General features: G+C 44.6%; 4 protein-coding genes across 5 annotated transcripts; 2 read left to right on the top strand and 2 right to left on the bottom strand.

The window, feature by feature from the left end:
- The first annotated feature begins 1,875 nt into the window (after positions 1–1,875).
- LOC109743859 (E3 ubiquitin-protein ligase PUB23) lies at positions 1,876–3,590 on the top strand. Its single transcript, XM_020302942.4, has one exon. It carries the CDS (start codon positions 2,163–2,165, stop codon positions 3,417–3,419), a length of 1,257 nt encoding a protein of 418 aa, XP_020158531.1. The 5' UTR covers positions 1,876–2,162; the 3' UTR covers positions 3,420–3,590.
- Positions 3,591–5,575: 1,985 nt separating this feature from the next.
- LOC109743857 (histone-lysine N-methyltransferase ASHR3-like) lies at positions 5,576–13,840 on the top strand. 2 transcript variants are annotated; one of them, XM_045235049.2, is made up of 10 exons: positions 5,576–7,418; positions 7,617–7,772; positions 8,654–8,680; positions 8,862–8,979; positions 9,085–9,184; positions 9,463–9,556; positions 9,884–9,962; positions 11,510–11,681; positions 11,771–11,851; positions 13,106–13,840. In XM_045235049.2, exons 2-10 carry the CDS (start codon positions 7,668–7,670, stop codon positions 13,173–13,175), a joined length of 846 nt encoding a protein of 281 aa, XP_045090984.1. In that variant the 5' UTR covers positions 5,576–7,418; positions 7,617–7,667; the 3' UTR covers positions 13,176–13,840. The 2 variants fall into 2 exon arrangements, with proteins under 2 accessions (XP_045090984.1, XP_045090983.1); XM_045235048.2 differs by having other exon boundaries at positions 11,771–13,840.
- LOC109743860 (protein EARLY RESPONSIVE TO DEHYDRATION 15) lies at positions 13,536–14,464 on the bottom strand. The gene is made up of 2 exons (XM_020302943.4): positions 14,090–14,464; positions 13,536–14,007 (listed from the first exon to the last, which is right to left on the bottom strand). Exons 1-2 carry the CDS (start codon positions 14,349–14,351, stop codon positions 13,817–13,819), a joined length of 453 nt encoding a protein of 150 aa, XP_020158532.1. The 5' UTR covers positions 14,352–14,464; the 3' UTR covers positions 13,536–13,816.
- A 6,540-nt stretch (positions 14,465–21,004) lies between these two features.
- LOC120975952 (uncharacterized) lies at positions 21,005–24,821 on the bottom strand. The gene is made up of 4 exons (XM_040402714.2): positions 24,672–24,821; positions 23,947–23,998; positions 21,742–22,057; positions 21,005–21,381 (listed from the first exon to the last, which is right to left on the bottom strand). Exons 1-4 carry the CDS (start codon positions 24,819–24,821, stop codon positions 21,165–21,167), a joined length of 735 nt encoding a protein of 244 aa, XP_040258648.1. The 3' UTR covers positions 21,005–21,164.
- Positions 24,822–27,438: the final 2,617 nt, after the last annotated feature.

Below are 27,438 nucleotides of genomic sequence, written 5' to 3'. Positions count from 1 at the left end.
ATTCAGGGGTTAAGAAGAAGTTGAGCACTGATTTATACGATAAATCATCATTTAGCGGGATTCAACCATTTTGTTTTGAAAAACATTGAGTAAAATAATCTATCTTAGTAGGACACACAAACATTAAACCTAGTGCACAACCACCTACTCCGAAATAGGTTTTTGTCCCGCTGTATAAATAAAGCAACCACCACGTCCATACAACAAGTCAAAATGCAGCATATGAATAAAATAGTCTGATGGGCATCAACACAACCACATCCACCTACACTCATGGAATTCAACTACTATTTGCCTATACGGGTGGCATCTATACATCACCAATTCATAATCAAAGGATACAACATACATTTTGTTCCTTGCATGGTTTAGCATTTTGCTCTTTTGGATTGATACTCGGAAACCACTCCTAAAAATTACCTTTAAAAGTAATATCATTAAAACAAATTTGTCAATATGGTGGCAAAATGCTACTAATTGAGCGCCAATCTAATTACATCATATCATGAACTCAACAAATTTGTGTTAATGATATTACTTTTAAAGGTAATTTTTAGGAGTGGTTTCCAAGTATCAATCCAAGTGTCCATTTGGGCCATTGCGAGCGCCAAACATTTGCGTAATATAATGCCGCGAGAGTAATTGTTTTGCCTTTTGACCGCTTGGCGGTCTGCTTGTAACGAAACCTCTTCTTAGTTAATGAAAATGGCAAATCTTTTGCCTTGTTTCAAAAAAAATATCAATCCAAAAGATATAGCTTCAGTTTTTTCTTCAAAATGATTGACTTGTAGATCTATCTAAAACGACAACTTTTGAGAGCCAGATCTTGTAAAAAAGTTAGGATAAAAGATAGGACTATATAACCCCTGTCTAAAAGACGACATGGATATAAGAAAAGATAGATCGTAGCCATTGAAAGAGGGATCCATGGAAAGATTCTGAAGGCGCGGGACTTAGAAAACTCAGCGTGACAGGTTGGAGCAGATCATCATATTTTCAGATCGATCAGGTGAAGCATTAAACAAGTCAGAATTAGGTGGTCAAAGCCTATGGGATGGCGGCACCTCGCCGCGGTGCGCACATCTCAATAGACGGAACATGGCGGCACCCAGCAGGGTCAGAGATCTGAACATTAACAACACGGCTCACAGGGCAGGGACAGCGCGATTCCCTATGCTCCTGCCTATTCGTACAAATATGTTAACCTCTGCAATTTTCCAGGTCAACCGTTCGATCGAGCCTCCCCACTCTGGCAAGTTACCAATCGCATCCCATCCCATGCAGGCTCACTTTGCGCAAAGGGGGCTGAGCTTGTAGACATTTCAGGAACCACACACATGGGGGATTTCCGGCAAAATTGGAACTACCGGTAGGAGTTTTCTGAGCTGCCGATGGGGGTTTACGGATGGAACTCGATCTCTCGGAGGTCCTGCACCAAGCAATCGGTGGTGTGTCAAACGTTAAGATCGTGCTACAGCCAGCTCGGTAGGACTGGATCAGCTTGCGCACGCACCTGGCCAGTCAAAGCTAGCTCGCGGTGGTGAAGGAAAAGTCGAGGCCGCCAATGGGAGCTGCCATCTATCTATGGACACCACATGTTTCACAACCGTCGCCTACTTTTCCAACGTGAAGGTGAAGGCCGGAGAAGCGAAGCGAGAGGAGAAACCCAGCTACCGCGACGTTAACGCACGAACGCTCCACAAAGTCAACTATCCAAAATGTCAAATGGAGGAGTAATTACGGACCTAATTTGGAAATAGTACAAAGCGAGGGCCTAGCACGTGAATGTGGCTCCACTCTGACCCGAGCCGCGAGCGACCAGTAAACAAAGGGCAGCCATGTGATGTGATGCATGTGAACACCACTCACGACGAATCCCGACGCCTTAAAATAATCCAGAGGCAACAGCTGCCTCGGCAACCCGCGCCCGCTCCGCTGGTCTTCTTCGTTCCAACTTCTTCTTCCAAAACCCACAGATAGCTAGCTCGCTCGAATAAACTAGAGCTCCAGCTTGCGGACGCGCGCGCACCGGCCACGGGCTACCAACCGGCTTACTATATATCCCGCCCCGGCGCCCCACCGCCATTTCGTCAACCCGCGGCGCATTTCGTCGGACGCGTCTAACCTGTTGCGGCCGAGCGAGCTAATCAACTCCGGAGAAGATGTCAGCAGCCATGGCGGCGCCGAGCGCGCTCCCGGCCGAGGTGCCTTCATACTTCCTCTGCCCGATCTCGCTGCAGCTCATGCGCGACCCGGTCACGCTGCCCACCGGCATCTCCTACGACCGCGCCGCCATCTCGCGCTGGCTCGCCGCGTCCGCTGCGCCGGCCGCGTGCAGCACCAGCCAGCGCACCTGCCCCGTCACGCGCCAGCCGCTCGAGCCGGAGCTCCAGCTCACGCCCAACCACACCCTCCGCCGCCTCATCGGCTCCTGGGTCGCGTCCGTCTCCCCCGGCTCCGACGTCGAGGGGGAGGTGGCCGCGCTGAGGCCCGTGCGCCGGGACGAGCTCGCGAAGCTGCTCTCCGACGCCGCCGCGGCCCAGGTCGGCGCGCTCAGGAAGCTGGGGGAATTGGTGGCCGAGTGCGAGGACACGAGGGCAATGCTCGAGTCCCAGGATGGCGTGTTCGACGCGCTGTCTCGTGTCCTCACCGGCGCCAGCGCTTGCTCCACTGCGCGGGAGGAGGCCGTCGGGGTCCTCTCGTCGCTCCGGATCCCGGAGCAGGAGCTGGTCCGCGTCGTGTCCAGGCACGGCAACCTGGCGGAGTCCCTCACGGCCGTGCTCCGCTCGTCCAACCTACAGTCGCGGGCGCAGGCCGTGCGGCTCGTGAGGTCGCTGGCCGACGTCTCCGTGCCGGCCTGGGTCATCGGGCTCAACCAGGAGCTCCTCGCCGAGGTGATCCGCGTGGTCCGCGACCGCGTCTCGACGCGCGCCACTAAGGCGGCGCTCCACGCGCTCTCCGCGCTCTGCCCGTACGGCCGGAACCGCGTCAAGATCGTCGGCGCCGGCGCGGTGCCGGCGCTCGTGGAGCTGCTGCTGGACGAGCCCGAGCGGCGGGTCTGCGAGCTCGCGCTGGCCGTGCTGGACCGGCTGTGCACGTGCGCCGAGGGGCGCGCCGAGCTGGTGGCTCACGCGGCGGGGGTGGCCGTGGTGGGCAAGAAGGTGCTGCGGGTGTCGGAGGCGGCCAGCGAGCGGGCGGTGCGCGTGCTGAGGTCCGTCGCGCGGCACGCGGCGACGCCGGCCGTGCTGCAGGAGATGGCGCAGGCCGGCGTCGTGGGCAAGCTGTGCCTGGCGCTGCGGTCCGAGCTGTGCGGGGTCAAGACCAAGGAGAAGGCGCACGAGGTGCTCAAGCTGCACTCCAGGATCTGGAGGAGCTCACCGTGCTTGTCTCCCAAGTTCTTGGCGCTCTACCCTTCGTGACGATCAATGTCTCACGACTCCGGTCCCACTCATCAGAATGCTCAGCTGTTGATTCATTCTTTTTCTTTGTGTTGTTGTTACCTGTTCTTTCAAAATTACTTGGATCCTGAGGGCACTGGTTCGTGCCAACAAAAGAGAAATACATCGACACCGAGCTTTTTTGGTTGCTTACTTATTCTTTGGAGAATGATCCCATCTCTTTCCTCAGAGATGATTTTGCCATGTTTGATGCTTAGTGGATTTTTTGCGGACGATGCTTCGGTGCCTTAGCACCTACCTTTGTGTCTATGACATGTGGGCCCAACAAGTGGCTGGCCCACATGTCAGTGACCCAAAGGCAGGTGCCTTTAAGGCACCGAAGCTGCATCCATTTTTTACTCATGACTAGTGATCTGATGGTGTGGAGTGACCATAAGCCTTTCTATTAAAAAAAACTGTGCAAATGCTGACACTCGTGTAAATGTACGAACACTCATCTTATGAACTATGCAAGCAGACCTTGCCCCGATGAGCACCTCTAAAAGACTAAACCGCAAATCTTGAGATTCACGAACTTAACACATGAGCCTCGTAGTTGACGAGAACCTTGTCTCCTTGAAAGGAATGAACACTAAAAAAATTGAAATAAATCCAGGAAAATACAAACACCCATGCCAAGTCTAGATTTTGAAGCCGGGTGGATTGACCTTATGATTGTCAGGCCATCTACAATGCGTCCCCTAAAACGGACACACTATCTGTCAGGGGACTCGTCCACGAGCGCGGATACAGGAGCCAGCCATCCAACCGCATTCCCTAAACGTCCGACATGGTCCGACCTCTTTCATTCCAAATGCATAGCAATATGAGCAAATTAAAGTGCGGTGTTTCATAGCGCCCGATCACAACCAAAAAGAGGTGCATCTCCATAGTTTTTACATGCGCCTGATCACAAACGTTTCAGTTCAGTGGTCCATGCAAAACGGCATTTTTGCATTCCCATTGAGATCCAACTCGTCCATCCTCTTGATCAACATTTATGTATCTGTCGAAGTAGCTGCGAGCTCAACCAAGTTCGACCAAATTGCTAGCACTATCCGTGACAAGAAACAATAGGGGCTTCTCTCACGACTGTGAGTGCTATAAGGTGGATCATTGGGTCAGCCCCATTTGGGTAGAGGTTTCCTCTGTATTTTTTATTTTAAACTTGTTTCCTGTTTATCTTTATTTTTTCGGTTTTCCTATTATTTTATTTCCTTATTTTTCTTTTTTCGTTTGACTTTTGGTTCACCCCTTTTCTGTTTATCTTAAAGAAATATATTTTTACATGAACATTTTTCTCAAATTACATGTATATGTGAGTGTTTTTTTAAAGGGGCGAAAAATTTCAAAATAATATGAACACATTTGTAAGAGAACTTAAAGCTTTTTAATTGCAGGTTTCTTGCCTTGGACAGTTTTTTTATTACATGAACATTTCTCAAATTATGTACCATTTTTACATGAAAATTTAATAAACGAGCAAATATTTTTTTAAATTACACGAATATTTTTTTAAGACGTGAACACATTTAGAGCCACACCTATTTTAATACATAGATGCTTAATGCATGAACATGTATTTAAACCACATGAAGATTTTCAGCATACAATTATTTTATTACATTAACATATTTTTATTATGAAATGTTTTATTTAATCACATGAACATTTTCTCAAATTGCGTGAAACATTTTGTTAATTGTATGAAACAGTTTTTAGGAGTACATGAATATTACTTTTAAATTTATGCAAACATTTTATAACACACATTTATGTTTACTTTTATTATAATGTACTGCAGTTGTTAATAATTTATATAATTTTTAGTTTTTTTAGAACAGTGTATACTGTACTTTTTAGTGAAAATTTCGTTTTTTTTAGAGAAAAAAGTGAAAATTTCGTAAAATGAAGAAAACTGCAGGTACTACTTTTATGGGCCGCACCCAAGCCGGACCATTTGCGGTCTTGCGGATGCAGTGGCCGATTTGCCTTAACGGTCGAAATGAGCGTTGTTTAAGCGTTACAATACAATCACCGCACCCCGCGACCCCACTCCGCCACTAAAAAGAGAAGAAAGGAACTACCCAAACCGCAGCCGCGCTTCCCCTTCTTCTGCTTCCCGCCCTCCCCCGCTCCTCCACTCCGTCCCTCTCCGCCCCGCAACCTCCCCAAATCCTCCCAACCCCGCGCCGCGCGTCGCACCGAAACCCTAATCCTGTCCCGTCCGATCGCCGTGTAAGCACCAATGGCGGGGCCTCCCCGCCCAGCGCCGGCCGCTCCGCCCGTCCGCCGTTCCGCCCGCCTCCGCCCACAGGCGACCCACCAGCCCCCCTGCTCTCCCCCGCCACCGTCCCCGCCGGCCGCGGCGGGGTCTCCAGGAGGAACGGACCCCCGACGGTCGGTGCGCATCAGCGTCCGGACTCGCGTCCGTGGCCTCCCCTCGGCGGCGCCGTCGTCCTCGCGGATACGGCGCAAGTCCCCCGCGGCGCCTCTGCGGCGGACAGTACAGGCATGCGCGGAGGAGTGGGGGGCAGCGAAGGCCGCGTCAGGCGCCCCGGCGGAGGAGTGCGTCCTCCCGTTCCTCCAGAAAGGCGCGCCGAGGAAGGTACGTGCCACTGCCAGGCCGGCAATTCAGTTACCAACTTGTGTCAAACAGGACTTTGATGACAACGAAAATGTTAGGTTTGCTAGAAACGGGATGAACTGATAAATGGGGGTGATTGTCTGGTGGCACGGAACTCGGGACAGAGACCGAAAGGGGAACATGGTTTGGAACAAAGAACAATGAGTCTCAATGCGGTTATTAGTACTCCACACTGAGAGCAAATGATACACTAGATGGATTTGGATACCACCATAGAAATTGGAGAGTAAACAAGAACTGTGACAAAGATGTGCAAATCAGTGGAATAAGGGTTATATCTGAATAGGGACATCACCACACTAGAAAATGTGAGGTGGTTATTCATTTTATAGGACAATTGGACTGAGGGCACACACTGTTTCCGATAGTTGCTCACAACTAAAGAGCATGGAGTACTTCAGAAACATGTTACAAAATGTTAAATTGAGTTCTATAACATTAACCATATGAACTGGACGAATAGTGGCATCTCAAGTTATGTATGCAGAGCACATATGGAAGAATTTAGCTCTATGCCAGAAAAAGAAGCTACAGCACACAGGAGGAACTATGTGTCTTTTCAGTTAAGGTAGGAGATGAGACTCAAACTCTTGAGCCCAACGACATCACCTAAGTGCGTGTAACCTGAAGAAACTGATTTTTTTGAAGAGGGTAGATTTTCTTAGGAAATATGGATGCCTTCCAAAGTATATGTTCCTGGAATGTTCTTTGGACAAGATGCTTTGACAACCTGTATAAAAAGTGACTGCATATGTGATCACCCAACTCTGATAGAACTGACAGAAGAAGGCTGTAATATTGAGAGTTCAGTTAAACACAAGTGTTGTGCCGTTGCTTGTATTCATTCTCTGTAGCTCTGGTTGCTGATAAATAAGGGAACAATAATCCTGGAATATGCTATAAATCTTGTAATAAGGGACATCAAGGTGATCAGGGTATGGAATCTTCTGCATAGAAACACAGTCAGACTCTTATAAGTTAATTAAATATTAGGTGAAAGCTTGGTCGAGAAATGAAGGAAGGATGCCAAGTAACACTTCCTATAGGATTCTGATCCACTTTAAAGCTTCTGAATATAGGATACCAATATCAAGTGATTCTGTTCACACAGTATTTTAATGTGTACTCCGGATGTTACCAAGGTAGTGTGAGTGTGATTCCCTACTGATTCTCTAAAAGAAGGAATCTTTAAAATCCTTTGGATTTAGGTTGAATGCCTGATTTGCTCGAGGAGTATCCTGCCCGATGAAAGGACGCGATGCTCAGGTCATCACTGTGAAGTAACCTTGCATAAGGCCTGTTCTGAACAAAGTGATGGAAGCTGCCCTCGACATGTAAGTTGCTGAAACAAAGTTACAGATCTAAAAAAGCAATTGTATTTTTTCCCAAGATTACAAACAATGATATACTATAGATATAAATGCCTATCTGTGCATCCAATGAGAAATAATTATATTTTGTTTCGTTGAAGTCTTTGTTAGTTTGAACAATTTACGATTATTTATCCCCTCATATTTATGTTAACTGTGCAGATATGTTTTCACTGCAAAAGGAGAACAACTTGGCACCGGCTGAAACATGTAATGCCTGCATGTACACAATGTTCGCTGCATCAAAACAGAATGACTGGGTCTGTTGATCCTTCAAAGCTAATGATAAGTTGGAGTATTTGGCCATCAACGAGTGAGGTTGATGCTATGCTTCATCCACCCTATTTGGTGCTTCTCTGTCAGTTTCTTATATAAAATATATCTTCAGTGCCTACAAAAATATAGCAGTGTGGATAATTGGGTTTTTAACCAGCATCATGGCAGTTTATCCTAGATAACAGCGACTGAGTGTCTACAGTTTTCTACTTAATAGACAAGAGCTGAGAATTACAATAAAAACATGGTAAGCTTATTTAGTATTGGGTTGATATGATTGTTCAGTATTGGCTGATGAGAGAGTAGTATAAATTAAAGCCTTTAGTGTAATGAAGCACAGGGATGCAAATTTGAATTATACCTTCTTCGTGACCATAGCCCTCAGCCCCACGATTCCCAATTTGTACAGGCTATTGAGCAGGTTCTGTGACGCACAATAAACCTTATATGCTCACGTACCGACAGTCTTTTACCATATCAAGCATATGTTCTTATTTCGTATCACCAATTCTGAAGGTCTTATTATGAAAGTTGTTTTTGCACTCTGGTTTCAATTTTGTAACTTCTACTCCATCCGTCCCATAACATAAGAGCGTTTTTGACACAAGTGTAGTGTCAAAAACGTTATTATATTATTGGACGGAGGGAGTATTAGTGTATCGACAACGGAGGGCCTCTTTGGATAAGTTGGTCTGCAGACGGCATCCTCCAATAGTAAATGCCTCCAATATGCATTTCAAAAATATTCTCTTTGCTGACTACTTCTCATTAAATCATTAAAAGAAAGAATATTCAACAATTTGTTCTATACCATTTGCTTTAATATGGTTGAATGCATTTTGTTTGATATCTCTATTTCTGTAGGCTTTGGTTATTTCTGTTGTTGTTAATGTTGCTGACAGTGTGATATGTTCTTCTTACAGGGTGCAGGTCCAGCATATAACATTGAGGTGGTTAATAGTTCCACTGCACATTTGATTCTCTGTATTGTTGAACACACAGAACTTATCCAATTTTGTTTCTCTGTCGTATTGCCTTCCTAAAAATGTGATGTTGGTGGACTATTAATGGTTTTGTTCTTACAGTTTTTCTTTGATCTGTATTCATTGTTGAGTATTGATTCATTTACAGGAAGCCTTCCGGCGATTACCTCTCCCGTATGCTGATCAAGAGTTCAATATTAACCCTATTAGGAAGGAGGAGTTGGAAAGTGTGACAAAACCACCTCCATATGTACATTTGAAGCATAGTATCCTTCATATGATTGCAATTTAAACTAGTTCAGTTTCCCTTTTATATCTTTTTCATTTTTATCTTTCAACTTAGGAATTTTTCATTTCCTCAATGAGCTAAGATGTGTATTTTGTCAAGAAGAAATGTGATGGTGATGTCATTGAAGCTAAATGCAGCGATTGTGACCCTCCTCTGACCTGTCAAATAAGATGCTCGTGCAGGTACAGGCCAATTTAATTATTATGTCCGTGCTTGTGGGGGTTCCTTATTCTCTGTGTATATCTTTGTTTTGTATGAGTTGATTCTCATCATAATTGAAAGCGCTTATAATTTTTCAGATTATTATACTCCAATTGAACAGCAAATGTTTTTTCCGATGTCTACTGTAATGCTGTATCTTAGAGTTTGGAGTATGTGTATTCTATAAAATGCTTCTACGCCTTCATTTTACATAAATGCATGTACAATTTTTGATAGAAAGTTAAGATAATTCCTACAGGTCTGTGTCCATTAGCTGCTCTCAGGCTTGCAAGTGCTCAAATAAGTGCAGTAACAGACCATTTCGCAGAGAGAAAAGGATCGGGGTTGTTAAGGTAAGGAATTCATTGGACTTCTTCTGTTCATGTTTTGAGAAGACAAAAAGTAATTAAAGGTTTAACTTGTACACCTTAGAATGTTTTTACAATGTTAGCATACTCTTTAATTTCATGACTGCTCTTCCTTCTCCTGTTTCTATAAAGTATTTTATTTTATTCTTCTATTTCGAGTTTCATACCTAAACTTGATCTGGTGCACCAATATTATAAATATATTTTTGTTTCCTTTTATTTGTGCATCTTGTTATTAACTTTCTTTGGTAATATAGTATGATTAAGATATTTTTGTGTGGCAAATAACTTCCTGATGGAATTTTTCTGTAGACACAACATTGTGGATGGGGTGCCATAGCATTGGAAACCATTGAGGAAGGTGATTTTGTGATAGAGTTTGTCGGAGAAGGTATTTGAGATTCGTTCTTTGGTTTGCTTTATAATCTGATTGTAGTTCGTTTAAACCCCTTCTTCTGCTGCAGTTGTTGCACTAATCATTGCTGCTTCTTATGTGCGTGTTGAATCAAGTTACTGTACAGTGATTGAAAGAACTTAGCAGATAAGCTTATTAATGCTGACCTTGATTAGTATTCAACAATAGGTACTCCTTTCCGTACCTGTTAACTTTCCTGATTAGCCCTTTTCATTGGTTCTTGTTTCAGACATCCAGAAGGTTACTTAGGCCATGTACAATGCTAGGTGCTTAGAGTACTGCTTAGAAAAAATAAACTGGTGCTTATCTGTACAGTGCAGGTGCTTATCACAACTGGTTCTTGTTTTCAACCTGAGCTATTTTAAGTTAATTTGTAAAAAAGGGTATACCTATTTTTGCCTGCTTTGCAGTTTACTTATAAGAAAACATTCATTTTCACACATCAACATGCCCCAATTCAGATGCACCTCCTTAAGCAATTGCTGGTAGTGTAACTTTAGCATCATTTCGATTTTAAATTTCCTTCTGAACCACACACAACTCCCATGGGATGTGACCCACAACAAATGTGAGCGCGCGCGCACGCACACACACACGGCTACTCGATTAGAACCATGCTCAGGCCCTGCACACCGTCCCTGTCCCTAGCACACGCTTCTTCCTGGGTGATTTGGGTGAGCCTGAAGATGTCTGGGCTTGCAACATTTAAGGTGCAGTCACTTTGCTGTTTCCACAGCCACCAGGCCATGAATGGTCAGGGAAGCGATGAATTCGCATTGCCACGCCGGAGCTTCTTTATGTCTACTCCTTTAACTAAGTCATATATGTTTGTTTGTGTGGAGATATGTTCTTTTCTTTGGTGTTATTGTTCTCAGCATATGGCAACAATCTCCCAGTTCAAGGAATTGCGTATTGCTATGTATTACTCCCTCCGTTCATAAATATAAGATGTTTTGGATATTTCAATATGGACTATATACGGACTGAAATGAGTTTACAAACACACTAAACGTGTCTATATACATCTGATTCATAAAAAAGTCAGAACATCTTATATTTGTGAACAGAGGGAGTACCATTCTTTTATCTGTGCCCTGGACTTTTGTGGCTGTTGAAAATGAAATTAAGGTCTTGTTGCCATGTGTCATGAACCTTACCATCATCATTACAATAAAGATGAGAAAAACCGAAGCAACGATACAAAACAGATTTGGTGCCTCCAATTTCTTTTGGATCGACTCAACTTACTAAAGATCCTTTTGGGCATCATGTCCAATTTCCGTGCTTGTGGTCTGTACAGGAGACTGTGACTAGTGATTACCTTCCTAATTATTATGTGTGAGCTATGCTGCTATTGTGCTGGAACATATTGCTGTTAACTTGAGTTCATGTCTGTCAAAATCAAAAGCTAGTTTCATTGCTAGAATAGATACTAAAATATTAATGATTGGTGCTCAACTCAGTGTACTCTTCAAATTTGTAGATCATATACTATTTTATAATTATTTAATGCCCCATCCCAGTTATAGATGGCGCGAGATGTGAAGAGAGGCTTCAAGACATGAAAAAGCGCCGAGATCAAAATTTCTACATGTGTAAAGTCAACAACAACTTTATAATAGATGCAACATTCAGAGGAAATGATTGTCGCTTTTTTAACCACAGCTGCAGACCTAACTGTCAGTTGGAGAATTGGTAAATCTCTTATTTGCAGAAGCTTAGCTTACTGCTCCTTTATTCTCTAGAAGTGTTTTTTAGGGCTTAACTGAGTTGTCTGTCGCCAGGCAAGTAAATGGCAAGACAAGGTTAGGTGTGTTTTCTTTACAGGGTATACAAGTGGGTGAGCCCTTGACCTACAATTACAGGTACATGAGAGACTCAATCAGCCTATCATTTCATATACGTTTTTCTGTTATGTACTTCTCCCTCCTTTTATAATGTAGTGCATATAGATTATATGAAGTCAAACTTAGCTATATCTAGAATATCAAACATATACAATATGAAAACTTAACTCACAATGTATCCAATGATATGCATTTGGTATTCTAAATGTAAATATTGTTCTCTGTAAACATGGTCAAAATTTGCAAAGTTTGACTTTTGGAAAAAATCTATACACACTACATTATGGAATGGAGGGAGTACTCACATTGACGTTTGGTATAATTTGTATGCATTCTAACACCAGCAGATCATTTACAACGTTAATTTGTGTAGCCATACAGATGCTTAGTTGGATCTTTATCCTGACTAAACCATACACCTTTAGAGAATAAACGATATGTCTCTTATCATTTTTCCTTTTCTGGTGCTCCACTGTAAAAAAAAAATCTGGATTCCGTTTTATGTTTCAGCATTTGTACTTTGTTTTCCTGGCTTTACATTGGTCAATAAAAACTGACACCATAGATAAATAAAATAAAATCCTAATGATAGCACTAGGTTTACCTGGAAAGGATATGTCAGCAGTGGTGATGCTAAATCCAGTATCCCTCGGTGTCAACTGTCAAGTGTCAACCTTTCTGAAATCTTCCAAACTTCAAGTATTCTGATGCAATATAAGTTCAACATAGCGGCAATTTGCATGTGGCACCGCAATATTAATTCTCCAGAGGCATCAAGCACTAATTGTTACTATAGTTTTAAGTTCTTGTGTATTCCACGGCATTTGTTAACACAGTAATGGTTGATTACTTGTTGACAAAAAACTTAGGGCCGAGACATTATTGCGACTGTGCATAGGCAGAGTTCAGTGTAAAATGGTACACCCTCCGGCTCATAATATAAGATGTTTTTGACTTTAGTGTAGTATCCAAAAACATCTTACATTATGGGACCGAGGGAGTAAAAGATAGCCAGATTAACCGCCTCCAAACCAACTAAACCGGGGAAGCTGAAGCAGAAATGCAATTCTCGCCCTAGATTCTGGATTTATCTTTGACACATAGCACTGAACCTGAGTAAAATATTTAGCATTGGGGAAGCACTAAAAAACTTCTCCTATATTGCTTCACTTGGAAAATTAGTGTTGCAAATACACAGAAGAGATGATCTAGTGACCTCACGATAGATGTTTTATGATGTACATCTCAAATTTTTTTGGGTCCATCTTGTAGCTTCCAGCAGCATTTTGGTCCACAGACGGAATGTTTCTGTGGCGCTGAAAACTGCCGAGGGAAGCTGTGATAGGTAAAAAGACTGACCGAGGGAAGGTAGATAACAGCTCTGACCGAGGGAAGCTGTGTCTCAATGCAAAAGTACATAGCAGGAAATGGAATGTATAGCGAAGATTGATTCAGCAGCTTGGTACCCACTCTTCTTCCAAGTGTACAGGTTTTACTCCATAAAAAGTCTGAACATAGTATAACAGATGCCGAGAGCAAACTGTTTAGTTAGTTCTTATCTCAAATAGCAGTCCAGTTTAGTCATTCTGGATTGCGAAGTTGAATCTCTGCTTTTCTCCATCAGATATGTATATGCATCATTGTGTTTCATGCTCTATCTTTCAAAGTTTAACAAAATCACAGCGCCAAAGATGAGGCAACGAAAACCGGAAAACCATTTGCACGGAATAGCCATTGTATCACTGCATCTTATTACACACTACACCATTTACAGACAACTGAACACATACGCAGCGCAATTGACCTCCGCTCGATCTTTGGCTGAAAACTCAAACTACGACGACACAACAAGATTAAGCAAGGCTAATTGAGAGCAGGAGAGCTCGCAAGACAACTAGGAGTACTACTGTTTTTTCTAGTATTTTTCTTTCATTTATGCCAAGATCGATGGATCGACGCGGAATGACGGGGTTCGTCGGTCCCTTAGCGAGGCTGCTGGATTGTGCGGGGGCTGAACCTGCCGCCGCCCAGGACCTTGGCAGGCGCCTTCTCCGCATACTTCGGGACCTCCGGCGGCGAGGCGACGTGCGCCCGCCACCACTTCTCGATCCCCCAGGGCGCCACCTCCCCTCCGCTCTTCTTGACGGCGGCTTCTCCTTTCCTCTCCTCCCCATCTGCTCCGAGCCACGGTGGCAGGTTTAACAACAAGGTAACAACCGTGAAGGAAAGTAGATCTGGGCCGGTCTGGTCACGTACCGTTGTGGCGCGGCGGAGGGAAGAAGGCGTCGCTGTCGTCTGGGCCTTCGTCGGCGTCCAGGAGCCCCAGGTCGCCGTAGTCGCGGAGCCAGCTGTCGCGGAAGGACGGCGAGGAGGCGACGAGGCGCCACCACTCGGGGGAGAAGTCCTCGACCTCCGCCGCGGCCGCCTGCACGGGGGCGGGGCGGCACCAGCTCCCCGGCACGAAGGGCTCCGCCCACGGGTTCAGCCTCCCGCCGTTGCTGCCAGTCACCACCTCCATGGTTGCCTGTAGTACTGTATCGTTTCCTCCTCTTCCCCTCTCGGTTTCGAGCTCACTGGAGTGGGATGGGATAGGAATGGGAATGGATGGTGACAGGTACGGCGTGGGGTGATCACGATATTATAGTGCGCTTCTTGGATCTTTTTGTGCTGGCCGGTCTTATCCGTTGTGGCGTTCTTATCCGTTGCGGTGGATATTACCACGTTGTGCGATGGGTACGGCACGCTGTTTTCCTATCGGCGGCGTGCTGCCCCCCTCCCCAAGGATCGTACTATTACTGTGCGCCACACCGTATCAATTCGAAGGAAACATTGGATATTTAGTGTCATTATGCACTTTCTAAATGCTCCTATATTTCTTTATGGAGAGAGTACTTACAAGGGTTATGTTCAGAAATCCTTTAGTTCATGGATTGTTTTTGTTATCTTGGTGTCAAAAAAGGATGGACCGTGATTTATCCGTGTTGATTGCATAGCCATCAATAATATTACTGTTCGATTATCATACTACTCCCTTCATTTCAAAATATAGCGCTTCATCTATTCCCGTGGTTCAACTTTGACCATAAATTTGACCAACGAGACCGACTGCGGCGGGAGCAAAAGTTATACCGGTGAATTCATATTCAAAAGAAGTTTTCAATTATATAATTTTTTCTCCCGCCGCAGTCGGTCTCGTTGGTTAAATTTATGGTCAAGTTGGACCACGGAAAGCGCGGGCGCACTATATTTTGAAATGGAGGGAGTACTCCTAGGTTAGAGAATATGCTTTGTGAATTAAGCGGCTCTATCATATTTTTTAAAGTTGATTTGTGTAGTGAATACCATTAAATTCTTATGAAATTGGGAGATGGATAGAAAACAACATCGAAAATTGAATTCAGGTTATATGAGTGATTAGTTATGCCTTTTCATTAACCAATGCACCTAGTACTTTCATGATATTGATGAATAAGGTTTTACGTGCTTTCACTAGATGAGTTGTGGAATTACACTCTGATGATATACTGATTTATAACAAATCATTGGATAGACATTTAGCCATTTCCATGTTATTTTTAATGCTTTACAAGATGCAAGTTTGGTTGGTAACCTTGGGAAGCCCAGTGCTTGCACCTACCAAGTATCATTACTTGCTTATATTGTGACTCTACATGACACTGAAGTTGATAAAGCCAAAGTTGAATCCATTCAGAGTTGGTCGCCTGCTAGAATGGTCACTCAAGTGAGGAGTTTCCTTGGTATCGATGAGTTCTATAGGTACTTTGTGAAGTATTACATCATCGTTGTTGCGACACTTAATGAGCTCACAAGAAAGGACATGCTCCTTGTGGGTGGGCTCTCCACAACAAGACACATTCAAGATTTGGTAAGTTAACACATGCTTTGTAGTTCCAACTTCTTGATTTTAATGTGACTTTTGATCTTAAATGTGATGCTAGCGGAACTGTATTAGGAGATGTGTTATTACAAGATGGCTAACCTGATGTGTACTTTTCCGAAAGAATGACGAGCCTAGTCAGAATTATTCTACTACCTCCGTCCCTTGTTCGGACTTTAAATACTTGGCAACATTACGTAAGATCCAAATAATTTGTTTTACATTCCGATCATAAAATTTCGAAATATATAAGAAGACAAGCTAACCTGAAACGTAAATATGCTAAGTTGGTTATGTCAGTAAACACAAGAATGGTAAATAAAATGTAACCATTAATGATTTGTCTCATCATTATATCATCCTTTCAAAACTTGACTTCATTCTTGATGGCGGCTTCTTGTTTGCTTTCGTGGTGTGTCAAATATAATTGCTTCTGTTGGTGCAATATTTGCCCTCGTGTGTTTTGGAGAATGTTGACAGAAACAGGCATGGACTGATTTGTTTGCTAGTGCACACAGAGAGAAATAGTCCATGCAGAACCAAAGAGAATGCTGTCTTCGGTGCCAAGTTCGAGAAACTTCACCGAAGAATATCAACATTGTCGAGAAAAATGAGCTACATCTGTTGAAAACATGTAGGCGAGAAGATTGATGTGAAGGAGTTAACCCCTCGAAAATTTATTGCTGATGTGAAGCAATTGGTTCGGAGATTCTGTTCGAAGAAAATTGACTGCAGCGAATGGAAGTCGAAGACAAAGTGAAGACGTAGTATTCATTTCGTTGTTCTTCTTTCATTCATTTGAATCATAGGACCTCCGGACTATTAAGAGGGGTATAGGTTCTTGAAGCTTAGGTCCGCTGTGATGCTTAGCCCAAAAACCTATGCAAGACTGAGAGAAATCTCTTTATGTTTTGAATGATTACCTGCCAGCAGTAGACGTTGGTCTTCGTGTTGCAGGAGACATCTTTCGAACTGAGGAGTTAGCATTACTTGCTCTGCAAGGAATGTTACCGTTGTGCTCAGTTTCCGACCGTTGGACTTAGTCTTTCGGCCATTGGCTACTCCACATGTCCGATTTGGTCTTTTTCCCTTCAAGGAAGGCTGCGGCTATATATAGCCACCCCGCTCCAACGTTGCCCGTTGGCTGCTCCACTTAAGATTTCTGAGAAGATTAATTGAGCATCCCCTCTCCGAGTGATTTGAGTTTAAGATCCACCGAGAGAAAAATCAAGAGCCAAAACTTAGACAGTTGTTGAGCATCACACTAGTTCTGAGTTAAGTGTTCTTGTACCTATTACTCTTGAGAGCTGCACGCTCTCTAGACGGATAGGTGTCGGCTCGAGTGTTGAAGCGGTATTGTCTTCACCAAGCAAGATCTTCAGCAACCAAGAGTCATTGTGGTTTGCGAAGAGGTCTGTCGAAGGTTTGGAGATCGCCGACAAGTATCTACCATGAGTGAAATTAGACGGAGTCTGATCAGCTCCGAGTAGAAGGAGAATAGGGCGAAGATAGTTTATGTTCTGTGTTAAATCACAACCCCTCCAACCAGACGTGGTCCTTTGACAGAAGGGCGAACTGGTCTACCAAATCCAGCTGTCGACATCGAGCACCACTGGTTCACTTTACCTTACTGCATTACCTTCAGCAGTTTACTTTCGTACTCTGTGACGATGGTTTATCTGATCAATCATTGAATGTTGCATATTATTCGTTTCTGTCATCTCTGTCGTTCCCATCTGTCAAAGTTCGTTGCTCACCTTGTTGCATTCTCATCATTCAGTTTAGTCGTCCCGGTCGTATAAATTTCTCTTCGCACTTATCTTATTCACTGACGTAATTTCCCCGTGTCCCTTTCATTCACCTATCATTGTTTTTTCTCGTGTTTTTCCTTCATAGTTCATACCTTGTTCTCTCTCATGCTACTGGATCTGTTCGTATATTGCATTACCATCATTATTGTCAAACCTGTGATATCTTATGCTCGAACCATTATTGCTTCCTACGTCGATAGATACGTTCCTCAATAACGTGTTTGATTAAGTTTATTTATACCGAACCTTATTTCCGTTGCTGTGTTTGGGATCAGTTCATAACATTTGCAAGAATTTTTGAATCTCCCATTCACCTCCCCTCTGGTCGATATACTCTCGGTCCTAACAATTGGTATTAGAGAAGGTTCTCCCTGTCTCCATTTATTAAAGGTCTAACAACCTTGGAGTTTTGAGTATGTTGAATGTAGGTAGATCCTCACACTCTGAAAGGTTTCCTATCTTCAATGGAAATGACTATGTCTACTGGAAAGAGAGAATGAGAATCAGACTTCAAGCCATCAACATAGAACTTTGGCAGATTGTGGAAAATGGATACACCACACCATTCAACACACTGATGCTCCCACTTCTGATGACAAAGTTGTACTGCGGTTGAATGCACAAGCAAAAGATATTATCTATGGTAGTATCTTGAAAGACATTTTCATTCGGTTCTGAAAGCTTGACACTGCAAAGCAACTTTGGGATACCATAAAAAATGCTCATGAAGAATTCATTACCAGAACAGATCCTCACACTGAAATGCTTCGTGCCATGTTTGCTGGTTTCAGAAGTATTCATAAGAAAAGTGCTATGGAACTCACTGACCCGTTGACCAATATTGTTGAAATACTTCATCAATGAGGAGTAACAGATATCACCGATAGAGATGTGGTCAACAAGCTACTGAGTGCTCTTGATGCAACCTTTGATCCAATCGTAGCTGAAATCAAGCAAAGACCAGACTATGAAGAACTTCACTACGTCGAGGTCATGATGCTGTTGTCTATTCACGAAGAAAAGATGGAACTTGAAAATGGATATCAAGAATCTTCTTTGGAAAGTGAAGGGGAAATTCTTTCACACTATGGCAGTTCACAAGAAGAAGTTGTCGAGAATCAACACACTATCACAAGGGAACTAGAAATGCTCACAGAAAGGTTAGGTGATCTCTGAAGACAGAATCTGTGTCTCAATTATGATGACAAATTTGACTTGCCTGAATCTTCAAGAAAGTTACCTCCAAAAGAAATAAAGTGCTTCAAGTGCAAACAATTCGGTCACCTCATAGCAGACTGTCCTTGCACTACAGGAATCAACTACTTTGCCGTCTGCCATGGTAGACGGCAAAGGCAAGGATGGCGGACGGCAAAGGCCTTTGCCGGCTGCCGCGGACGGCAAAAGGCTCCGGCAAAGTAGGGATCGGTAAAGAGCTTCTTTGCCGTCTGCTTTTTGAAGCGGACGACAAAGGGGCCTTTGCTATCAGCGGCTGACGGCAAAGAAAGCCGACGGCAATAAATGCATTGTTAGTCCGTTAGGCGGCTAACGACAGCCTTTGCCGTCCGCCGCTGACGGCAAAGAGCATCCGGCCTTTGCCGTCCGCCGAATGACGTCAGCTGGACGTCACTGCGGGACAAGCCTTTGCCGTCTGCTGCTGTAGGCAAATGTTCAGCAATTCATATTCATATGTATAGCCCATGCATATATCACAAGTATCTAACACAGACCACAGGAAAAAAGAAACATCACAAGATCATCCATAAAAACTTATATATCATACAACCTGTAGCACAAAGTAAGACGAGATCACACAAGTGTCGACAAATAAGGTCACAAAGGTTGGCCTCCATATAACACAAAACTTAGGTGAGCATCATGGGATCTAGCAGCAACAACACCTAACCTACTAGATGGACACTGCAGTCCAGACCCAACTCCACAAGCACACTACATACTGATTTGCGACCGCGACGGTGATGCAACCACCACAACCAAAATTAAAAAGGCAAGCGAGGTGGGTGGTCCAGGTTGCTGTCTCCACGCCGCCTGTGTTTGCCATCTCTAAATGCCAACATGTCCAGGTTGTGGTCATCAGCCTTCTTCATGCCATCAGCATGATCACCATTGCCTTCCGCACCCCGTCATCATCAGTCTGATTTGCCGCTGCTGCTCGTCCTCCTACTCCATCTGCATGGACAAGAGCAAGTTAGTTGAATGGCATGCACGATAAAACTGCAAGGCATATATATTCATCTACATTAATTGTACTACAATACAGATTTTGCATGGATGGGTTTGACTTCAACAGAGACTGAAGGAAGATCATTTTCCCCTCCCAATCCAAAACCTGTTGTACAAGTACAGCTCTAAGAGAAGGAACTGTGGTACAAACAAGAGGCGCTCCAAATCAAACTGAATCTCAGTTTCTTTATTTACCTAAGAAACAGCACAACCATAACTTCTGCCAAGCAAGCAGTTATCATACTATCAGCTAAAGAAAAGCAAAGGAAGATCACGTGTCACTTTCATGGAAAACATCAGAAGTAGATGATAGGCAAAAGTAGATGATCATCAAATTCCCTCACACTCAACAGTGAATAATGCTACTATAATTGATAGCAAGGACTAATTATTCCCACTACCTGGATGCAGCGCCCTTCATTTTGCAAACAAAAAAAAGCACATTATCCAACTCCTTCACATACATAAATGAATAGCAGCAACCAAATTCGACGGTACTACCAAAATCAAATTACTAATATAATAGCTGGACGCCCATCATCAAAATTGGTAACATAATACAAGAAGTTCAGTAGCTAGTATTAATTAATATAATCTAGTTGATTAAGAGGAGCAAGCACGGATTGGGTTTGAAGCAGTCAACTTACATCTAGTGCTGCTTGAGGATGGTCTCCTACAAGGGTCCAGACCTCATCTTCTCGTCCATCTTGAGGATGGTCTCCTACAAGGGTCCTACGAGTAGCCTTTTTTTTCATGAAAGGAGTACAAGTAGCATTGCTTTGATTCTAATTGTAATTCCTAGTTGATTATCAAAATTCTGTATGAGCAAATATCCATTGCCAAATACTCCTACATGACAGATCTAGCACATGACCAAAAGAAGTGCTCCATAGCCACAACCGGACTGACCAAAATGCAACTAAATATGACCAATAACTACCAATTCATGGATGATCTAAACCTGTACCCGCCGATGCTCGCCATCGACTCCGCCATCAGCGCCGAGACGCCGCCGTTGAGAATCTTGAAGGGCTGCGACCATCCCAACCACGCCGACGTCGCTGTGCCCGCAGCAACAGCAGCTCGACGCCGCCGGGGCCTCCTCTAAAAAAGACTGAAATAAAAAGCATGAGACAGGTACTTGCATGTAGAGACATTTGAAGTTCGTTTCATCAGTAGGAGGAGTGCAAGTGGCAGCCCGCTTCGTCCCACGAAACTCATCCATTAGTTCAAAATTTGCTCAACATCTGCCTATAAGTAACACTACATTTGTACTACTATGTTACTGTCCACTAGCCCGCCACACTTGCATTGCATCCTTAATCTGAAGCGATTGATGAGCTAGCTAATGAATGTCGTTTTGCTTGTACCACATAACTAGTCAGTTTTGTGCTGCCTTTTGATCCCTAACCTGTGACGCGAAGGCTTTCTGGAGCTGCTGCCGAAGCAGTGCTCTGAACTGGCGGGCTGCAGCCAGGGTCTCGTCCAGCTTGGCCTTCTTAGCCATGAGGTAGGCCTTCCAGGCTTCCGCAGCCCCGATCCCGACGTCGTCCGAGTGCAACCCGCTGCTCTGCAGCTCCTGCAGGGCTGCCTCCACGCTGAACTTAACCTGCAAAGCAGCACACCATGACCATCAGAATCAAGCATCAATTCATCAGTTTATCCCCTAATCTAGTCTACTCATTGCACAGAAACTGAGACAACATCCCACATTACAGAATTACGCGACTCTCCAACTCATATACAACCAGAGAGGCAGTTAATTGAGCAAAGTCGGGGCTAACACTTGAGTTGGGCTGCGGCGTCATGACGGAGTCTCCACCACCCGCGGCGGCCTCGCGGAGCTCTACGGTGGCCGAGGCGACGGGGAGTCGTCGCCTCTGGGACCACCAGGTGGAGGCGGAGGTGGACGGGGACCGGGAGGAGGACGGTGACGAGGAACTAGGCCAGGAGGCTACTCGTGGGGTTGAGAAGTGGATGCGGCCGTGGTGGATGGAGGCTGTGGAGACGATGGCCGGAACTCCTCCATCTCCATCCTCTTGGACTCGTAGAAGCGATCCCACTCCTCCGCCTTCCGCTGCGCGTCCTCGATCTCGCCGTTGGTCGAGCTGATGTCGCGGGCGACGGCGAGGCGGCGCGCGTGGGTGGCGTCGATGTCAGCGCGGGCGGCGAGGGCGCGGGAGGCGAGGTTTGCGGCGCGGCGCTCAAGGAGGAGGCGGCACCGTTCGAGGCGGCGGGCGGCAGCGGCCTTGGCGGCGAGGAGGCGGGACTCTCCTGGGCGAGGAGAGAAACCGGTCGGTGGAGATGGTGAGTGGGGAGAGGTGACCTCGGGGAGGAGAGCTGGGCGGTGGGGAACGACGGGGATCGCCGAAATCTGGCGACGGCGTGGGGTGCAGAAAGGGGATCGAGGAAGACGAGAGAGATGGGATCCAACGTGGGTGTGTGTGCGCGTGGGTTGGGCGTGTGTGCATCGTGGGTGGGGCCCGGGGCTGTGTGGGTCGTGGGTGGGAGTGTGCCGGGGGCGGTCGTTAGATACGTTAGGTTATTTTCTTTGTCGTCTGCTTTTGGGCTCTTAGGTCGTTAGAAAGTGGCCGTTAGGTCGTTCTTGTTAATGGGACAGCAAAGAGCAGGCTGACGGCAAACACCCTCTTTGCCATCTGCTCTTTCTTTGCCGTCAGCTTTCTGTAAGCTGATGGCAAAGACCTTCTTTGCCGTCAGCTAGCAGACGACAAAGAACTGGCTGACGGCAAAGTTCCTGATTCCAGTAGTGTTGCTGGGATAAAAGACCTAGCAATAGATGGATGTGTCTTCACTGCAATGGATTCACTCGAATAGATCATCACACTAAGCTCTCAGAAAAAATGAATCTTTCTCATCCTCTTCGACGAGACGTGCAAGCCAAAGCAACCATCGAATCTAATATGAAGAGAATATCGTAGCTGGATAGAGTATGTGCTGAAATGAATGTGGAATCTGAAGATGAGACATCCGAATCCGAATCATAAGATGAAGAGCTTCACAGAAGGTAAGGAAGAAGCATTGCTTTCGCTGCTTATGAATCATGTGAGACATCACTCGAATCAGACACTGATGACAATGCTTCAAGTGATGATGACCCTATCGCATCCTGTCTCATGGCAAAGACCTCCAAGGATCAAGTATCAGCAAAACACCAAAAATCTATGACTGAATATTCTCCTGAATACATTGCCTATGCTAAACTGGTTAAGATTGCAAAATCTCAACATGATGAGCTTGAAAAACTTGAGAAGAATCTTAGGAAAGCCGAAGGATTACTGGTCGAAGAGATGGAGAAAAATCAAAAGTTGATCGAAGAGCATGATGCTTTTTCTTCAACTATTGATGATCTTTCCCTTACAGTCGACTGTAAGAGTTTATTAGATGAACTCCTTAACATGAATCAAGAACTCGAGACACTGAAAGAGTCTCATAACATGCTACCAAAAGGAAAAGCTTCTCTCTTTGCCGAGCAATCTAAATGACTTCCTGATGATTTTGTGTCTCCTTGCTCACAATGCCTAGAACGTAGCAATGCTGATTCAAATGCTGGAATATCTAATGTTGTCATCAAGAATATTGCAACAATTATGAATGGTATTTCTAACCCCTCTTCCGAGGAATTTGTTGCTATCTTTGATGAAAATTGCAAGTTAAAGAACTTACTTGAGATAGGAATGCTAAAGAGCCTCAAAGGACATCAAACTCTCTGTGATGTGCTCAAGAAGTCAATACTGCACAAAAAACCCCGAAAGGAAGGATTGGGTTTCAAAAGAAAACTCAACTTTGATGGAACCTACTGGACTCCCAAGCAATATCCTCGAACGAGTTGGGTTCTTGCTAAAAGTAAAACTCTCGAACCTGCAATTCTGTCTGGATATGACACTCCCATTACTGTTGTTTCTGACGAGTCTGATCACTCAAACTACAAATTCTTCAAACAACAGAATGGTGAGGTTTTTGCTCGGTATGTTGGGACTAACTGTAGGTCTGGTTCACCCAAGAAGCAAATCTGGGTGAAGAAGTGCATCATTGAAAATTTATCTGTCACTGCTAACCTGAATATGCAGAGTGATTCTCTTCGAGGAAATGATTATCATTCGCAGATTGGTGCTAGAACTTCCTCGAATGGATATCGGTCAAACCTTCGACAGAAGGAGTACATGCGTACCTCCTCGAATCATTATGCTCATGTATCTGCAAAACAATTTCAATGCATATTCATATGATTACTCTCAAAATGCACAGGCGAACTACAGAACTCATCGAAGGAATGTCCCTGCTCAGACAAAACAAATGAGATTCTCGCTGCCCACGCAAGTGTGGGTTGCGAAAAAGAACTAACCCTTCTTGCAGGAACTCTCTCAGGGATTCTACTCGTTTATTCCTAGCCCTAAGATCTATAATGTTGGTGCTCGTTCTTTGTGTTTATTTGCTCTCGCTCCTGTGTTTGTCTTTGTTTCACCGTGTTTGTGTTTCGTCCGATGAACAACTCACTCATAACTCCATGATTTTGTGTTTCCTCTTTTCTGGCTGAGTGTTTTGTTTTGGGCCCTTTTATCCCTCTATTCTTTCTCTTCCAAATCTATGTTGTCCGTCAAAAGCATGCAATTTGATATGAAGAAAATTTCTATCCGACGTCCTTGGTCGTGAAAGAAATCGACTTTGAACTTTTAACCACTTTTGGCGTTTTCCCTTCTTCGAACCTTTCGGTCTCCTGCTCTCTTCCCGAGTTTCTCGCAGAAAACGTTTGCCACGTACCCACAATCCCCACGATCGTGATCGTGTCCGCGAATGTGGAACGTCCCACAACTGAGGGCCGTAGATTTTGGAGAGGAGGTTCAGGTCGCCAGTTATAAATATCCCTCACCGTGTCTTCATCCTCCCAGTTCCTCAAACCCTCGTCCACCTCCACCCGAGCCCTTGCTCGAAGCAACTCCGGCGAGGAGCCTCGCCGTGATACTTCGGTGAAATCTCGTCGCGGTTGATCACGCCGGTGCGGTAATCCTTCCTCCCGCATTGTCGTAGCTGATCCAAGTTAGGGCGCTTGGATCCGGAACTGCTCCTGTCCATAACTCCGTTCTTAGGGCAGTTCTTACCGATGCTATTTTCCATCATTTATTTCACCACGGTAGATCTTTAGGAATCACTAGGATTTGACGGGTACGGTTTGTAGTTCATCGTACTTGTTCTTCTCGACCTAGGGTTCATGTGTGCTTATCCAAAAGATTAGATAGTCTTTAATCAACCTTGAACATTCTATGGCTAGTTTAAATGTATCGAGGATATCTTCTCTAAGACTACCATGAATTCCTAGGTTTCTTCCAAAAACTGTCATTTTTGTTCAAAACACCTTATGTGTATGCTGATATGTCTCCAACGTATCTATAATTTTTTATTGTTCCATGCTATTATATTATCATTCTTGGATGTTTTACAATCATTTTATAATCATTTTATATCATTTTTTGGTACTAACCTATTGACATAGTGCCCAGTGCCAGTTGCCGCTTTTTGCTTGTTTTTTACATCGCAGGAAATCAATATCAAACAGAGTCCAAACGCAGCGAAACTTTTTGTGGACTTTTTCTGGACCAGAAGACATCAGATGGGCCGAAGAAGCACCAGAGGGGTGCTCCGAGGGGAGCACAACCCACCAGGGTGCGCCTGGGGGGCCAGGCGCGCCCAGGTGGGTTGTGCCCACCTCGGTGGCCTCCCGCACCGCCTCTTTGCTCTATAAATACCCCAATATTCCAGAAACCCTAGGAGAGTCGACGAAAATCAATTCCAGCCGCCTCAAGTTCCAGAACCACCAGATCCAATCTAGACACCATCACGGAGGGGTTCATCATCCTCATTGGTGCCTCTCCGATGATGCGTGAGTAGTTCATTGTAGACCTACGGGTCCGTAGTCAGTAGCTAGATGTCTTCCTCTCTCTCTTTTGATTCTCAATACAATTGTCTCTTGGAGATCTATTTGATGTAACTCTTTTTGCGGTGTGTTTGTTGGGATCCGATGAACTTTGAGTTTATGATCAGATCTATGTTTTTATCCATGAAAGTTATTTGAGTCTTCTTTGATCTCTTATATGCATGATTACTTATAGCCTCGTATTTCTTCTCCGATATTTGGGTTTTGTTTGGCCAACTTGATCTATTTATCTTGCAATGGGAAGAGGTGCTTTGTGATGGGTTCGATCTTACGGTGCTTGATCCCAGTGATGGAAGGGGAACCGACACGCATGTATCGTTGCTGTTAAGGATAACAAGATGGGGTCTATTTCAGAAGGAAATATGCCCTAGAGGCAATAATAAAGTTGTAATTTATATTTCCTTATATCATGATAAATGTTTATTATGCATGCTAGAATTGTATTAACCGGAAACTTGATACATGTGTGAATACATAGACAAAACAAAGTGTCCCTAGTATGCCTCTACTTGACTAGCTCGTTAATCAAAGATGGTTAAGTTTCCTGACCATAGACATGTGTTGTCATTTGATGAACGAGATCACATTATTAGGAGAATGATGTGATGGACAAGACCCATCCGTTAGCTTAGCATAATGATCGTTAAGTTTTATTGCTATTGCTTTCTCCATGACTTATACATATTCCTTTGACTATGAGATTATGCAACTCCCGAATACCAGAGGAACACCTTTTGTGCTATCAAACGTCACAACGTATCTGGGTGATTATAGAGATTCTCTACAGGTGTCTCCGAAGGTGTTTGTTAGGTTGGCATAGATCGAGATTAGGATTTGTCACTCCGAGTATCGGAGAGGTATCTCTAGGCCCTCTCGGTAATGCACATCATGATAAGCCTTGCAAGCAATGTGACTAATGAGTTAGTTACAGGATGATGCATTACGGAACGAGTAAAGAGACTTGCCGGTAACGAGATTGAACTAGGTATGAGGATACCGACGATCGAATCTCGGGCAAGTAATATACCGATGACAAAGGGGATGACGTATGTTGTCATTGCGGTTTGACCGATAAAGATCTTCGTAGAATATGTAGGAACCAATATGAGCATCCAGGTTCCGCTATTGGTTATTGATCGAAGATGTGTCTCGGTCATGTCTACATAGTTCTCGAACCCGTAGGGTCCGCACGCTTAACATTCGATGACGATTTGTATTATGAGTTATGTGTTTTTGGTGACTGAAGATTGTTCGGCGTGCCGGATGAGATCACGGACATGACGAGGAGTCTCAAAATAGTTGAGAGGTAAAGGTTGATATATTGGACGATGGTATTCGAACACCGGAATGGTTTTGGAGTGGTTCGGGTATTTTTCGGAGTACCGAGGGGTTACCGGAACCCCACGGGGAAAGTAATGGGCCAACATGGGCCATAGGGGAGAGGGGAGGCAGCCCACAAGGGGTGGTCGTGCCCCCTCCCATGGGGAGTCCGAATTGGACTAGGGGAGGGGCGCCCCCCTTTCCTTCTCCTCTTCCCTCTCCTTGCCCCTTTCCCCCTCCGGAAGAAGGAAAGGGGAGGCCGAATTGGACATGGAGTCCAAGTCGGTTTCCTCCCCCTATGGCGCGCCCCATGGACGGCCTCCTCCCTCTCCTCCTTTATATACGGGGGGCAGGGGGGCACCCCAAGGCACATCAAGTGTTCTCT

This window comes from Aegilops tauschii, chromosome 3 (assembly GCF_002575655.3).
Source record: "Aegilops tauschii subsp. strangulata cultivar AL8/78 chromosome 3, Aet v6.0, whole genome shotgun sequence".
NCBI classification, from domain to species: Eukaryota; Viridiplantae; Streptophyta; class Magnoliopsida; order Poales; family Poaceae; genus Aegilops; species Aegilops tauschii.
The sequence above is the reverse complement of the archived record's forward strand: the minus strand, read 5'-3'. Positions and strand labels throughout refer to the sequence as shown.

Excerpts from the sequence above, each read along its gene's own strand:
- LOC109743859 (XM_020302942.4), top strand. The coding sequence starts at position 2,163 with ATGTCAGCAGCCATGGCGGCGCCGAGCGCGCTCCCGGCCGAGGTGCCT.
- LOC109743857 (XM_045235048.2), top strand. The coding sequence starts at position 7,668 with ATGCCTGCATGTACACAATGTTCGCTGCATCAAAACAGAATGACTGGG. Across the intron at positions 9,557-9,883 it reads AAAGGATCGGGGTTGTTAAG|ACACAACATTGTGGATGGGG; the intron begins GTAAGGAATTCA and ends ATTTTTCTGTAG. Across the intron at positions 9,963-11,509 it reads GATAGAGTTTGTCGGAGAAG|TTATAGATGGCGCGAGATGT; the intron begins GTATTTGAGATT and ends GCCCCATCCCAG.
- LOC109743860 (XM_020302943.4), bottom strand. The coding sequence starts at position 14,351 with ATGGAGGTGGTGACTGGCAGCAACGGCGGGAGGCTGAACCCGTGGGCG. Across the intron at positions 14,008-14,089 it reads CCCTCCGCCGCGCCACAACG|ATGGGGAGGAGAGGAAAGGA; the intron begins GTACGTGACCAG and ends GGCTCGGAGCAG.
- LOC120975952 (XM_040402714.2), bottom strand. The coding sequence starts at position 24,821 with ATGCGGGAGGAAGGATTACCGCACCGGCGTGATCAACCGCGACGAGAT. Across the intron at positions 23,999-24,671 it reads ACTGGGAGGATGAAGACACG|ATACATGAGCATAATGATTC; the intron begins GTGAGGGATATT and ends ATTGTTTTGCAG. Across the intron at positions 21,382-21,741 it reads TCCACTTCTCAACCCCACGA|CGTGGAGGCAGCCCTGCAGG; the intron begins GTAGCCTCCTGG and ends GGTTAAGTTCAG.